We start from the raw sequence: 16,405 nt of genomic DNA on the forward strand, positions 1-16,405 counted from the left end.
TTACACAATGTTATATGCCAATATGACCTCAATAAATTAATAAAAACAAAAAAACCCCCAGGATTTTCCAGGTTGGGTTGGGAAGCACTGATGGAATAAACACCTACTAATTGGCCATATATTATGTGCCAGAGCAGTGCTGGGAAACTTACACATGTAGGCTTATTTAACCCTCACAACACACCCGCGGCAGGAAGTTTGTGATTCCCATTTTTCTGATGAGAAAAATAGGCCAAGAGGTTAAATATCGGCCCAAGGCCAAAGAGACGGAAAGTGACAGATCCACTACACATGGGGCTACACAGGAAATCTCTGCTTAAGCAGCTTAATACTTCAGGGACAGGAAGAGAGATTCTGGGGAAAAAGGAGGAGAGATGTGAGAGCTGGGAAAAGGGAGGGAGAAAGGGAGAGAAAGAAGCAGGATCAGGGAAGTTGTGGCAGCTTGAGGGCTGTCCCAAGGCTTCTGAGTGAAAACAGACATTCTCTCAGGAAACCTCAGCCTGGGTGAGGTGGAGTGGTGGATCCCTGGCCACGGCAGGGATGCAGACACAGGCTACACAGATGGAGGGCTGCAGGCTGCTCTGCTGGCTTCCTGCTCAACCTCAACCTCAGGGTCAAATGTATGAAATGGAGCTAAAAGCACTTAGCCTCAGGTTTGTTGTGTGGATTGAACCATCTGGCTCATGATAAATAAGTAAAGCAGTAAAATCAGTAAATGTCAGTCTGTCCGTCTGCCTGTCCTCTCTCCCAGTTTCCATAGGTCTAAGCTGGGTCTGAGCCCTGGGATCAGGGATACTCACAGTATGTAGGTGATGACACCTATGCTCCTGCAAAACAAAGACAGTCAAGTTAGGGCGCCTGGCTCTCATCTCCGACCAGCAAGGGCCTCCCCACAAGGTTCTCAGGGAAAGTGGTCACTTGCCCCTCCACAGCGGCCTCTGGATGCCACCTCAGGTCCCATGCCCCTCTCCATCCCACTCTTCAGCAGCAGCCTGTGACGTTTGGAGTCATCAAGCTCTGGACATTGAGTCTGAGGACCCAAGTTCAAGACCAGACTCCTAAACCTGCAGGCTGTGACTGGGGCAAGTCCCTTATCCCCTCTGAGCTCTTCTCCTCATAAAATGAGGAGAATGAAAACTACCTCAGAGGAATGCTGGGAGGATTTTAGAAAACCAAGTAATCAAGGTGCTCGGCCAACTAGAAAGCACTGTTCAAATGAAACAAGTCCCGTCTGTGCAGAGAATCAACCACTGCAGTCTCCCCAGACCCAACACAGTGTCTGGAACACAAGAGGCTCTCAGTAGTCATCTGGTTGACTGACTGAATGAGCTAGTGTTACTATTATCTCTACCACGGCTGTGGCAGGCCTCAGGGATGAGCCTGCACCTCCAGCCTCACCTCTCCCCTGTCCTCTGCCTCAGCCATGTTCTAACTGGCCTCAGGTCCAGGCCCAGCTGCCTCCAGCTGCTCAGACCACAGGAGCAGCTAGAGGCTCTGAAAGGCGAGTGTGGAGAAAGGGGATTCGTGGTCAAGGGGGATGTCAGCCAGAGCGAGGGTCTGAGGCCTTCTGCCCTTGGAAGGATCCCTAGGCTACCTGGGTGGCCCATAACAACTTACCACATGTCAGCCTCCAGTCCCAGGGGCTCGTAGTTCACAATTTCTGGAGCTGAAAGAAGCCATATTGAGGAGTCAGCAGGAATATGAAGATGAGAAGAGATGACTGTAGGGAATTTTAGGGAGTTTGGTGCCAAATGTCTCCATCCTGAATCCCCACTAAGGGAAATCAGAGCAACGGATGGAGATAATCTGGGTCTAAGAATTTTGAGGAAGGAAGTTGCCTGTTATCCTGGTAGAAACCTTTTATAAAGAGGCTTTGACAGTGAGGAAGAGGAAAAGTACATAGGAACACGTGGAAAAGGAAGAGGAGGGTGGGGAGAGGGAGATGCAGGAAGGAGGAATCGGGTCTAGTGCCAAGGCCTGCTTTAGAACCGTCTGGTGGAAACCAGTCGGGTCAGTGCTGAACGGTGGTGGAGAAGAAAAGAAGGCAGACAGGGAATCCACATTCCCCTGAGTCTGGTCTGAAAGAGGGCACCTCCCACCTGACGAGTGTGAGGACATTCTGGGGGCCACTGAGATGACGTGTCTGCGGTGCCTGAGGGGCACCGAGGGGAAGATGTCCAGGAAGAAGCCGCGTATCAGGGAGTGGGCCAGAGCCATCAAATTTGGAGTCATTGTGCAGGTGGAAACGAGCTGTGCGAATGACGCAGTGACCAGGAGAGGGTGCAGAGTCTAGGAAAGAAGACTCTACCAAGGAGAGAATAGGACCAAATGCTGCCCAGAGATCAAGCAGACAAGCACTGGAAAGTGAGTGTTGAATTTCACACTCACTGCAGTGCCCAGAGAGTGCCCAAGTGTGGGAAGTGGAGATAAGAGAGTAGAAGACTCTGAAAAAGCTTGGCGATGAAATGGAGGAGGAAGAGGGGGCAGTGGCTACAGAAGGGAGAAGGGCTGAGCCTGTTTAACCACTAATGGAAAAAGGTAGAGAGCGGAAAAGGCTAAGTTTGTTCATCTAGAACAATATCAAAACCACTGCCTCTGTAGCGGTGCCCACCACCCCACCCTCCCACCTCTCCCTATTTCCGGATACAGAATCACTCTCCTGGCTTTGCTTATATTTTAGCTTCGTAAAAATGATGCTGCACATACTGCATGTGATCTACTGTCACTTGATTTTTTTCCCTCACTCATTATGTTTCTAGCGTTCATGGAATCTTCATCCATGATCTTTCATTTTCACTGCCATATAACAGTCCATTGTGTGAATATATGTCATCTTCCAGTTATTCTGGAAGATGATCACCTCTCGGTGATCATTTGGATGGTTTCCACCTCTTTTATTACTGGAAAAACATTGCTATGAACTTTTTTGTACATGTCTCCTGACACACGCATGAAACTTTCTCTAGGACAGTGATCTTCAGAGTGTGATCCGCAGACAAAGAGCCTGCAGACTCACTGGTCCAGACAAGATAGGTACAGAAATTGGGAATAAGCATTTAGAGACTTGTATCGCAATTTGACATTGACATGATGCTCAAACTGTGATAATTTTTCTAGGACTTTATTTTTCTTGTATCTTACTGAAGAAGCAGTCCAGGGCAGATGGAAGAATTATTTATTTATTTTGGGGGGGGGTGAGGAAGAGTGGCCCTGAGCTAACATCTGTGCTAATCTTCCTCTATTTTGTATGTGGACGCCACCACAGCATGGCTTGATGAGCTGTGTGTAGGTCCACGCCCGGGATCCGAACCTGCAAACCCCGGGCCGCTGAAGCAGAGCATGCAATCTCAACCACTATGCCACCAGGCTGGCCCCTGCAGAACTTTTTTTAAAAAGTCTTTCACCATAGAAAGTTTGAGAAGTACAACTCACTTCCCAGTGCTTGTCTGCTCGATGTATATCTACCCTCATTTCTGTCCTCTATGTGCTTTTGTTTGTCCATTTTTTTCCTATGCTTTTCTTCGTCTTTCTTGTTTTTTTTCCATAATTTTTTTGGTTGGTTTTCTTATTGTTTTTCCCCCAACTTCTGTTTTTGTAATGGCCACCCTTGAGACTTTACCATGGCTATCTAACAAAGTCTAACATAAATCAACGTGTTGACCCTCTCAAACAATACAAGAACCTTAGAACACCAATTTCAAGCACTCTGTCCTATCTAACATTATTTTCTTCAGTTTTTACTTCTGTCCTTTTTTTAACCCCATAATTAAAACTTTATCATTCATCATTATTTTAAACAGAAAATGTTTATATTTGCCTAATGTTTACTTATTTCTTTTCTCCTATTATTTCTTGCTTTGAGATTTCACTTCAGAGGTCATTTTCCTTAATTGAGAAGTACATCTTTTCAAAGCTCAATTACTAAATGTCTGTTGGTGGTTAATTGTTTTATTGTTTTGTTTTTCTTGGTTTTTGCTTTGTTTTGCCTGAATCTTTTACCCTCATTCTTGAAATATAATTTTCCAGGGTACACAATTATGGGTTTTTTATTTTTCCTCAGCTCTTTGAAGATATTATTCTATTGGACACTGACTTCCATTATTGTTTTGAGAAGTATGATGTCATTCTAACTATTGGGGATTTTTTTCTAGGGCGAGGGGAGGAAGATTGGCCATGAGCTAAAATCTGTTGCCAATCATCTTCTTTTTGCTGAGGAAGATTGGCCCTGAGCTAAATCCATGCCCATCTTCCTCTATTTTATATATGGGACACCGCCACAGCATGGCTTGATGAGCAGTGCGTAGCTCCGCGCCCTGGATCTGAACCTGAGAACCCTGGGCCACCGAAGTGGAGCACGCAAACTTAACCACTATGCCACCGGGCCAGCCCCTAGTGGGGTTTTTTAAATAGGCGATCTGTCTTTTCTATTTTTTTTCCTAAGGAAGATTCGCCCTGAGCTAACATCTGTTGCCAATCCTCCTCTTTTTGCTTGAGGAAGATTTGCCCTGAGCTAACATCTGTGCCAATCTTCCTCTATTTTGTATGTGGGTCACCGCCACAGCTTGGCCGCTGCCAAGTGGTGTAGGTCCATGCCTGGGAACCAAACCCGGGCTGCCAAAGCAGAGTGTGCCAAACTTAATCACTAGGCCACGGGGCTGGCCCCTCTCTCTGACTACTTTTAAGAACTTCTCTTTGTCCTTGGTACCCTAGAATTTAACTATAATATGTCTAGGTATGGATTTATTTTTATTTTTCCTGTTTGATATACATTATCCTTTCTGTATCTGGGAATGCATGTTTTTACATCAGTTCTGAAAATTCTCAGCCATTCTCTTCAAACATTGCTCCTTAATTATCTCTATTCCCTCCTCTGGGATTCCAAACAGACCTATGTTAGGCTTTCTTTTTTCACCCTCTTTTGCTTATCCTCTCTTTATGTATCTATGTCTTCATCACTCTGTGGTACTCTAGCTAATTTTTTTCAGCTCAGTCTTCCAATTCTTCTATTCTCTCCTCAGCCGTGTGGAATCTGCTGTTTAACCCATTCATTGAGTTTTAAATTTCTACAAGTATATATTGAATTTCTTAAAGTCCTATCTGGTTCTTTTTAGAATTTGTCATTTTTGACAATCTCTTGTTGCTTGCTCATTCTTGTGATTCTACCTTTTATTTCTATATACATTTCATTTATTTTATAGTCAACATCAGATAATTTCAATATGTTAAGTCCTTGAATATCTGAATCTTCCTAGTCTCTGATTGAAAAGCTCATATGTACTCTTGCCTTTAGGAAAGGTCTGCCTATTGAATTTCTTGCTGCTCACAGCTCCAGCTCTAAGTTCATTTCACTGGCTTTTGGGGACAGGTGACGCTAAAGAAATTACTACCCTTAAAGATGTCTCTTATTTCATATGAACCCAGAATTGCATTAACAAGGATATTTTTTTCTGAACAATCCAATTTTGTAGTGAGAGGGCTTTTGGAAAACACCACACTCCTGAAAGCTGACACTAACTTTTTAACCCTGAGCCTCAGGTTGAAATTTCAAAGGAATGGTGGGGGGAAGGAAAGTAGTTATAACCCGTTTCTCAGGGGTCTTGAGTAAAGAAAATCATCATCATTTGGGCAGGGGCTTAGAGAAGCCACCCTATATATCTGTAAGGTACAAATAAAACCCATTCTGGGCTGGAGCTGGGTCCTACTGGCTCACGAGAGTCAACTGCGTGCATCTCTTTCCAACTCTGAATTCAGTGACAACATGTTGGTAGCTTAAAATTGGCAAATGCTATAAATTAAGGTTTTGTTTTGAGACCTGGTTGTTAGGCATTTACCAGCATACCACTGGGCAGAACCCTCCACAGTCTAGCCCCACCCAACTACTGTTGGGTGTCTGTATCATACAGCCAGTCTGGTAGGAACTCTCTGGTCCATCCAGAGTGGACAGTGTATTGTCCCCAATAAATGCACTAATTCTGGCCCTACCCCCCCCCCCCCGCTGTGGATGACTGAACCTGGGATGTGCTCCTCCTTTATCCTGGCTCCTTCCCCACCCCTCTTCAGACACTTCTGCCACCCACAACACCAGCCCTTTGGCCCTCACTTACTCAAGGCCTTGACTGATCCCATTGACTTTGCCAGAGTGGGCATCTTGTTGGAACAGTCTTTCAGAGCTGTCTGTATCACTTGCTTTACAATTAATCGTATCCTGTTTTGTGACACTTCTTCCATTAATGCCCCGAATTTATAGTTGAATCATTTATTGTTATTTAACACTTGGTATGAACTTAACTAAATAAACATAGGCATTTTTACCACATATGTGATTGGTGGGCAGGAAGTTCTGTCTCTGACAAAGTTTGAGAATAGATGTCTTGTGCCCCAGGTTCAAGTGGCTCTGCCACCAACTCATTGTGTGACCTTGGGTGTGTCATTCTGAGTATGGCTCCTTACCATCACTGTGTCCCCAGTACCTCACCTAACATCTGTCATATGGTAGGTGAAGAATAACCATTGGTTGACCTTAACTAAAATCCCCCAGACCTTCAATTCCACATTTGTTAAACTAGACCAGACGATCTGAAAAGATCCTTTCAGCACTCTTATTTGGTGGTTTGATGTCTTGTTTCCACAACTAAATTGTAAGCCCCTTGGGGGCAGGGTCTTCCAAGAGAGACAACCGCTGTAATGGGAAGAGCACAGGCTTTGCTGTTGGATGAATCTGTATTTGAATCTCAGCTCCACCATCTACTGGTTGTTTTGCCTTAAACAAAGCACTTGATAGAGAAAATCATGCAATCTGCTTCATGAGGTCATTTGAGGATTAACTGAGATAATGTCTGTAGAGCACCAGGCATGGTGCCTGGCACACTGCAAGGTTCTTGTGCTCTGGGTCTGTGGGGCCTCTAGAGCACCATTCCATAGTGGCTGCAGAGCTGGTATGTGTGGCCTGAAAATCCATCAGGGTGGATGATCTGACACATTCTGTTTTCCTTTTTGATTAGACTTTGGTCAGAAGTTTCAGCCCCCAGGTTTTGAGGAGACCATGCCCTCCCTCCATTTCCAAGACCACTCCAACTCCCAAAGCAGAGAGATGGTGGTTCTCAACTCTCATTCCTTTCCCCTCTGCAAAGCTGCCTCTTTATGACCCCCAATCTGCAGCCCAAGCCCCATGAGGGGGTTTCTGGGGCCTGCGCCAAGGGTAAGAGAAATAGAGAGAAGAGAGAGCCACCAGGGCCCTTCTGAAGCTGGGCCCTCCGTGCACGAATAAAGGCCAGGCACACAGGAGAGGTGAGTGGGTGGACTTGGCATCTGGCAGATGATTTTCCTTTCGGTTTTCAGGAAATCAAAAGTACTCCAGGGAAAGTTGAGTTTATGGGAATGGAAGAAGGCAAGGTAATTTTAAATCTTCATAATAAACTTATCTAAGAGCAGGAGATGGGGCCAGCTCTGGGGCGTTTAACTCTGCGAAGGCCTCGAGCCCCACCTGGCCTCCCTCTGCCCCACTGGGCGCTCAGAGCCAGCACCTGGGCCCTCACCCAGAGGCCCAGCAAGATATTTTCTTCCCCACCCGTCAGGTTTCTAGGGGTCTCCAAGGTGTCATCTCAGCCCCAAACACAGGATTTGTTCCTGGGATTTCTCTACCTTTTGATCACAGATTCCTAGCTGGGAGAGAAATAGGCCTAAAACTCACCAACAAATTCTGGTGTCCCAAAAATGTTCTTAAATTCTACTCCATCTTCTATTTCATGAGCCAGGCCAAAGTCAATCAGCTTGATGTGTGGAATGGGAATATTCTTGTCTAACAACATAATGTTTTCTGGCTGGAGAACAAAAACAAAGAAAGAAAGGAAGAAAAGACAAGATGGTAATTAAAGCCCTGTTTTGTGTTTTTGCTTTGGGATTGGGGTGGGTTTGGTGTTCTTTTCTCAGAGACTGGAACAGCATAAACTCTGTCTTGTTTTTGTGTCCTCAGTCTTCTCCTGTGAACTCAAACAGGCAGAGCGCCGAGGGCAAGGCCTGAGTTTTACCAAACCTGCTGCTCACAGCACAACTGGAGACTTTGGTTTTAATCCCCTCTCTGATTCTGAATGGCAGATCCCTTTAATGCAGTGCCTCTGTTTCCCGATCTGTCAAATGGGGCCAGGGAGAACCTGCAGCATTTCCTGTACACAAAACCACCGCCTCTGTGTGAGTGTGATGGGACAGGGGTGTCACAGCTTAACCTCGGTTTACACTTGGCTTATTGACCTTTGTCTTTCTGACCACCTCTTTCCCCTGGCCAGCCAGCTTCCTGTTGACAACACTCCTCTCCTCTAGACTAACCATGCGGCTCACACTTCTCCACGTGTTTAACTAATTTTGGCCCCCAGCAGGACACAGGAAAAAATGCACCTGATTTCCAGGGAAAATACCAGCTGTCTAGGCTATTTCCAGCCCAGCAAACAGCTGCCAGAACTGATACAACAATGCAGGTGTGTTTTGGTTCAGGGCACAGACTTTCCCTGGCCTCACACACTCCAGGCGTAATGAGGCTAGAACAGGATCCCGAGCCTATCTTTCTCACTCTCACACAACCACTCAGAGTACGCATTGGGTGAGCAGGTCCCTCTGCTTCATCCTCTTTCCTCCCTCTCCCCACCATGACTGTTCTAGACTCCATTCAAAGTGGAATGTCCTGAAAACATACATCCACACAGAAACCTGTACACAAATGTCACAGCAGCATATTCATAATAGTCTCAAAGTGGAAACAACACAAATATCCACCAACTGATGAGTAGATAAACAAAATGTGGTATATCCCTACAGTGGAATACTATTCAGCCATAAAAAGGAAAGAAGGTAAAGAAAAAAATAAAAAGGAATGAAGTATGATCCCTACTACAGCATGGATGAGCCTTGAAAACATTATGCTAAATTAAAGAATCAATCATAAAAGACCACATATTATATGCTTCCATTTATATGAAATATCCTGAACAGGCAAATCCACAGAAACAGAAAGTAGATTACTAGTTGCCTAGGACCAGGGGAATGGGGAGTGACTGCTAATAGGTATGGGGTTTCTTTTTGGGGTGAAGAAAATTTTCTAAAGTTGACTGTGGTGTTAGTTGTACAACTTTGTAAATTGTACACTGTAAATGGGTGCATTGTATGGTATGTGACATATCTCAATAAAGTGGTTTTAAAGGAACGAATAAATAAATAAATAAACAAATGTTTAAGGAAACTGAATGTCCCTGTTTCTCAAAGTACTGAAGAGTTTCCCACCTTGTACCTTTGCTCACAGCATTTGCTCTACCTGGAAAGCCTTCTGCTCAATCTCTGCCCATTGAAATCCTAGCCGGGCTTCAAAGTCTAACTCAACCCATCTAGTCCTTGAAAGCTTCCCTCCCCAGCACTGAGCCCACCACCACCAGAAGTGAATTCTTCCTCCCCCAGTCCCCTTCCTGCTTATTTGAATCTTTTGTTATGACATTTGTCATGCTGTCCCTTGTCCAACAGTCCTTGCTCTCTCTGTCCTAGCTCCCCTCCCGGATCCTCAACTGGAGGGAGGATTCAGGTCTGCATCTTCACCCCCACCGTGCAGAGCACAGTGCCAGGCTGAGGGTGGCCGTAACTGTCAGCTGAACTGATTCTGAATCTGGACTGAAAACACTCTAGGTGCCCCCACCCCAAAATTCCCAGCTCCCTGAAGTCTCTGTGACCTCATGTCACAGTGACTGGAAACTTTCACTCAAGTGAGCTGGCTGAGGGCCCTCCCATTTTTTCCTTTTTTAAAAAAATAAATAATACATTTCCTTTTGCATTTTTTTTCAGCTTGTTTATTCTTTTTCCCCTCTGGAGATTTCTTCCAACTTTATTTTGAAAATGTGTCAAAGTCCTATCGCAAAGCAGAGCAGATTCTTAGGCTCTGCAGAAAGGAGAGCAGAGGGCAGGAGAAGGTCAGGAGACAGGACCCAGGTAGGTGGCCCCACTCCAGGGCCCCCAATTCAGCCCTCCAGTGGCTGCCCACAGACCCAAGCGTCCTGGCACCCCATGCAGTGAGCTGTACCCTCCCCACTGCCCACCATCTCCCAGGCAGGCAGCTTCTCCCTCCATTCCACCACATTCTTCAGTCACCTTACTGGGAACTGTTCCTCTCCTCCAGGGAATGGCCCTGAGGCTCGTCTCTGGGGCCGAGGGGCCAGGGCCCGGGTCTTCCTGACCACCACAACCTGCTTGAGGCCCAGGCACCACCACACAGTACATGCTGAATGGGGATGGAAGCCACGGTGGACAGAGGCAGACACGCCGGACCTGGTGAGCTTCAGGACTACGGGGAAGTGGAGATGGGGGTGGGGAACGACAGGAGGAAGGAAGAACAAGTGGAGGCTGAATTCTCCCAGAGAGCACCACCCTGAAAGGTGAGACAGGTCCTTGCCTCTCATCCTCTCACCTCTCACCTCTGTGGCCCACAGTCCAGGGGAAATAGCCTCCCCACTGGCTTGTGAGAACCTCAGGGCAAGGCCACGTTTTCTCACCTGAGTCCCACCTATCCCCAGCCCCACCTCAAGAACCTAACACACAGCAGGTGACCTCTCCCCTGCTTGGAACACTCTCCCTGCACAGTCCCTACCCCAAACCTGCCTAATTCCTACCCACATTTCAGTAAAATAGTACCTCCCCTAGAAAGTCTTCACATACACACACACACCCCACCTCCCCAGTTCCCATAACACCCTGTGCTTCTTCCACTGCCTCAGGGTGGCGGCTTATCTGTCTCCTGCACTGGGCTATGAGCTTCCCGAGGGTTTTGTTCCTCTCATCTACCCAAAGCTTGGTATAGAGCCTGGCACCCACCAGGTGCTCAGTAAATGTTCCCTGACTGAGGACAGGAGCCATTTACTAAGCCCCTGCAATGTGCTTACCAACCACGTGACATACTTCCTACCTCACTGGACCCTTTCAACTTCCTGATGCAGTGCGTGTTATCATTCCTCTCTTTGAGAAAGAGAAGCCGAGACTGAAATACTGGCTCGTGGACACAGGGATTTTAACCTCTATCTGTCGGACTCCAAAACTTGTCCCCCTAACCACTAGACTAAATGATCCCCCTTCCTGCTTCTCAGGGGTCCTGGGAATCTATCCCAGAGAGAAGCAAGAATGCCACGTGGGCCTGAAAACCTGGGCAAACTCACACCTGGCTCGGGCACAGCTATCTTCCCGCTCTGGCACCTGCTTCCCATCCCTGGCTGCCTTTTCTTCCAGTGATGCTTTCACCTAAGTTGAGTGGCCTCAAGCCCCACCCCTGGCCTGGCCCTCGTGTTATGTCCAGAGGCTCAGAAAGGAGTCTCAGGACCTCCCGGGCTGGACCTCCTCCTTTCAGTGAGAAAACAGAGGTCCTGGCAAAGAAAGTCCCAGGGTGGGTCTGGATAAAGTGATGTGGCCTGGGGGTTTCGCTGGGAGGTGGCCGTGGGGCAGCAGGAATGCTCTGCTAGGTGGTCAGACCTGGGTTCTTGTCTCCACTTTACAACTCCCATGTTGGGCCATTTGGCCCAGATGCATCTTCAGGCTCAGACCTGCCCAGACGGGAATAAACAGAAGCCACAGGCTCCTTGCCACTAATGTGTCCTGCTTCCATCCCAGGCCACCAAGGTGATTCCAGGCCGGCCAGGGGATTCAGACCCCATGTCTGCAGCTCCTCTTGCTTTCAGAAAGGCTTCCTTCTTGCTATCCCAGCCTCCACTAACAGCTGGATGCTACCAAGGAGGCAGGGCAGGGACTGACATTTACTGAACCTTTACCAAAGCTGGCAGCACATGAGTGCTCTATGTCATCCTTGCAGCCGCCCTGAGTGGTAGGTAGTCATCAACCTCATCTCACAGACGAGGAAACAGAGGCTCAGAGAGCTGAAGCATTTGCCCAAGGTCCAACAGCTCATAATGACAGAATCAGGGTGGGCTTCCCAGGCAGTCCAGCCCCTGCTCTCCACCACATCATCCAGTTTGGTTAAATATCTTCAGTGGTCCCAGTGACCATCAGAGAAAGCCCAAATACCCTGCCTGATATTTGAGGCATTCCTGTGCTACCTTTCCAGCCTCACTGCCCAGCATCTACCTGCACTTGCCTCACATCCCTCAGGAAGGTATCACCATGCCCAGAACGACTCAATTCCATCCTTTGCTCCGGCTCTTCCCCTTGCCTAGAATGCCTTTCCTACTTCGTCTTCACACTTTCAGAGCTGATCCCCCATCCCCGCCTCCTTTTACTCCCTTACTTTTCAATGAAGGAGCCCCTGACCTTGTGCTCTAACCCCCTCAGCCCTGACAATGTTTAAGAACAAGTGGTCCTAGTTGCAGGCTGTCTCTCATACTGTGATGCTGCTTTCCTGAGTGGTGGCCTCCCTGGGAAAATTCCAATCAGTTTTAAGGTTCCTGGCACCCCCTGTGGTGTCTTGCATCTGCTGACATGAACTGAAAGAACTGGGGGCCAATGGCCCTTCCCTTCCTGTCTCGTGAGGCCCTCCACCACTACTAGGGGCGCCCGAGTGCACTCCTCCCCACAGGGCTGCCATAGAGCTGGGTCAGGAGGGGAAAGGGACTGAGGGAGGTCCCCAAGGGTAGCCCAAGGGCCAGCAAAGCAGCAGTTCCCCAGGGGCTTGGTCTAAGCTTCTTTGCTTCCGCCCCTCCCCAAACAGGGTAGGGTGGTGGAAAAAAGCCCAGGCCTGGGTACTGGGAAACTCCAGTTTCAGCTCTACCAGCCAAGGCTGTGTGAGCTTAAGCAGGCCGCTTCCTGTCTCTGGGCCTCAGCCTCCAACTCTAAAATAGACACTGGATGATACCCAAAGCCCCTTCAGGCTCTAGGCTCTGCAACTGCAAGATGGCACAACCTCCCAAGCTGGCTGGGCAAATTCCCACTGCTCTGGGCCCCATGGCAGGACACGCAAAGGCTCAGGTCTCCCTGCCCCAGGTCAGGAAGGAAGAACAGGCTGCTGGGTCCAAGCCAGACTGGCCTCTGGGCTAGTATGGTCCTATCCATACTCCCTCGCTCCTGTCATTTTCCTCTAGCTTTATTTACTTCAACTACATGCCCAACATCAGCTTCAAAGCACTGCTGGAGGGAGGGATCACATTCCCATAGGACTGCCACTGCCCAGCCCACCAGGAGACGGAACTACCCCCACCTGTCAAAACAGACCCACCCAGCTCAGCCCACCACGCAGGCAGCTGTGGGAGAGGCCAACGTGCCCTTTCACATCCCAGTGGACCTGGTCAGAGGTGCCTGCTATGGTGCCAACAGGAAGTTGGTTCTCCAGGCAGGATCCATGTCAAGTGATCTCCACGGGCCCAGTACAGCATGTCTAGAAGGCCCTGGAGGATGAAGGCAGCCTCGGGGGGCTATGAGGTAAGGTGCAAAAGACCAGAGCTTAGAGTCAGGCAGGTCTAGGTTCAAATCTTGCCTCTACCATTCACAGTGAAACCTGGGCAAAATCATTGGACCTCTTGGAGCCCTGGTTTGCCGTCTGTAAAATAGAACACCACCTACCATGGCATAGAGTTGTTCTGAGGATTCAGAGAAATGGTCCATGTAAGGATCAGTGCCCAGTGAGATTTCAGAGCACGGTGGCTATGTTTGTTCTCTCCTTTCTGGGATGCAGCATTGACAACAGTCATCCCTGGGAACTTTACTGACTCCCCGCTGAATCACTTGCGCACAGCTGAAGAGTGTGTCCTTCACAGACCCACCTCCTCCCCTACGCATCCTCTGCTTCCCTCCCCCAACCCCATTTCACCCCCAGACTCACAATGTTGGGGCTACAAGGGACCTCAGGGATCATTTAGTCCCTTCATGTTGCAGAGCAGCCCAGAGAGGTCAAGAAACTGCCAAGGTCACTGAGCAAGGAGCAGATCCCAAATCTGCCAACGCCCTGCCCAGTGCCCTCTCCATGTGCCCACGTGGCCTGCTTGTCACCGGGTGAGGCTGCCCAGCTCAGCAGAGCAAGGGCCCAGCCAGGTCCGTGCTATGGGGACAAGGAAGCTGCTTACCAACCTTCACTGGAAATGTCAAGCACAGCCCCAGATTATTCAGGCAGTGCTTGGCAACCTGAGAAAGGAAGGCCCCTCGCTGCCAGGCCTCTGTGGGCAGGTTTCCACAGTGCTGCAGCAAACTCTCCCCCGGCACCCTGTAGAGGAGACCACAGGCAGCACCTCCCCGCCAGCCTCCAGTGTGGCCCATGCCCCATGTCCACCTCCATCTGGCATTCAAGGCCCTCCCACTTCTGGCCAGCTTACCCTTTGCTACATCCCGGCTGACCTCCTCCTCATCCCCACCCCAACCTGCAGTTCACTCTGCTGGAATGCCTTCCTGACAAGTTTCTTCTCCCCCCTCACCACCAGCTCCACACTGGAACGTCTTCTGTGACCCCTTCCTCTCCAACGCACGCAGCTAGTTGTTTCCACCCAAGGGCCTGCACGGTACCTTGACACTCCTCTGGCAGAGAACCAACTGCACTATAATTACTTCCTTATGTGTCCTCTTCCCACTATAATGAAGCCCACGAGAGAGGAAGCCCACTGAGGGAGGACAGAGGCCTTGCCTCCCGTTTCCATCCCTAGCACCCAAGAGCTGCTGGCATTATAGCAAGTGCTCAGGAATTGTGTGCTCAGGATAACAGCTAAGAGCCTGAGAACCTGAGTTCGAATCCCAGCTTTGCCATTTACCAGCAGTCTGACGCTGGGCAAGTTACTTAGCCTCTGTCAGCCTCAGGTTTCTCATCTATAAATTAAGGATGATAATAAAACTGACTTCAAGAAGGGTTACTAAGAGGGTCAAACAAGGCAGATAACGTGGCCTGGAGCCGTTATCATCATCTCTGTGATTATTTCCTTGATCAAATCTCACCTTCCTAGAACGAAGTCTTTATCATCTGCCTGTTGAACTCTGACCCATCCTTCCCGGCCCATCTATCTCCCCTGGGAAACTTCATCTGAATACCCAGCCCAGCACTCCTTCCCTCTCCCGGCTCCACACCCGTGCAGTGGTCTCGACCTGCAGCACCAGCCGCTGCCAAGAGCTCTGTGTGTTAGCCTTGCCTCCCCAACTAAATTGCACACCTGCTGAGGGCAGGGCCTGCTTCTCATGCTCTTCCTGTGTTCCTCAAAGCATCCAGCCTGGGGTTTCACTTATAGCAAAACCGATAGCACTTGGTTTACAAAGCGTTTACGCTCCTCTTATTGGACTCTCACTCTCTGAGGCAGGTGCTGTCATCACCCCATTTTACAGATGAAGAAACTGAGGCTCAGAGAGGTTAAATGCTTGCCCAAAGTGCCTCAGCTAATAAGTAGTGGAGCTGAGATTCAAACTCAGGCTGACTCCAAATCTTGTGTGCTCTCCCCTCTCCCACATTGCCTCCCTTCCTCTAGTTGATGTGAGGATGCCCACTGGGATGACCCCTGCCAGCTCGCAAAGTGGGCATTTCCATCTCAGCTCTGGTGCCTCAACAGCTTTCTGCCCCAGCTCCATGTTTTACCCAGAAAACTCACAGCTGTGGCTTAGGCAAGGGCCCCAGCTTAGTTGCACTGGATTTGTTAAACCACAGCCTCTGGCCACTCACTCCCGGCCTCCTCTGGGGAGGCTGTTGCATGGCTCTGATCTTCCGCTGCCCTGCCTGATAAAGCGAGAGAGAAAACCACTATCTACTCTCTCTCTCTGCTCTTATGGGGTAGAGGGAGGGAAATAAAAACTCCTTTCAAGGCCATTCCAGGACCACTGGCTTTCAGCCTTGGGCTAATCGGCAATTCTGGCTTTACGGTTTGTGACAAATAACAACTAGCATTTGCTGTGGGCTTTCCCACACATCACCTCATTAGATCCTCACAGACACCAAGCTGTGGATGGCCGGTGCCCCCATCTAACCAGCGAGGAACCTGGGTCTGGACCTGGGCATTCTGAGCCCCAAGCTGTGCTTTGGTGGCCCTCATCTGAGCTAGTTGCCCATTGGAATCACCTGAGGACTGTGTTAAAAATACCAAACCGACTAAATCAGCCCACCAGGAGTGAGGTTCCAGAATTGGTTTTGTAAAGCAAGCTCTCCAAAGAAGTCAAAATCAGATAGTGCCTAGTGTTTGGGAAATCTGCGCTCAAAAGGGCCCTGTCATGGGACACACCTGGATTTGAATTCTACTTCTGCCCTGTGCTAGCTGTGTGACCTTGGCAAGTCACTCATCTCTCTGAGCCTTGGCTTTTCATCTGCAAAAGGGAATATTAACATGGTAAGGGGTTCTGAGGAGGCACAACGAAGCACTAGGAGCCCTCGAGCAACCTCCCCTTTCTATAAAATGGGCAAGACCAGGGAACCTCCTTCACAGGGTTGTTCTTGGAATAAAATGTGTAAACACAGGCACAGCACTCAGAGCAGAGCCTG

The 16,405-nt window shown here is 48.8% G+C and overlaps 1 protein-coding gene across 2 annotated transcripts in view; it reads right to left on the minus strand.

The window, feature by feature from the left end:
- Positions 1-16,405, minus strand: part of DAPK2 (death associated protein kinase 2) — a 113,555-nt gene that overhangs the window by 20,617 nt on the left and 76,533 nt on the right. For both annotated transcript variants that reach the window (XM_004421672.3, XM_087429130.1), the window contains 3 exons: positions 7,691-7,820; positions 1,618-1,666; positions 801-827 (listed from right to left, as the gene is read on the minus strand). In XM_004421672.3, the coding sequence (XP_004421729.1) occupies positions 801-827; positions 1,618-1,666; positions 7,691-7,820 (206 nt within the window). The remainder of the gene's footprint in view (positions 1-800; positions 828-1,617; positions 1,667-7,690; positions 7,821-16,405) is intronic.

This window comes from Ceratotherium simum, chromosome 3, assembly GCF_057802395.1.
Source record: "Ceratotherium simum simum isolate JZ-2026a chromosome 3, ASM5780239v1, whole genome shotgun sequence".
NCBI classification, from domain to species: Eukaryota; Metazoa; Chordata; class Mammalia; order Perissodactyla; family Rhinocerotidae; genus Ceratotherium; species Ceratotherium simum.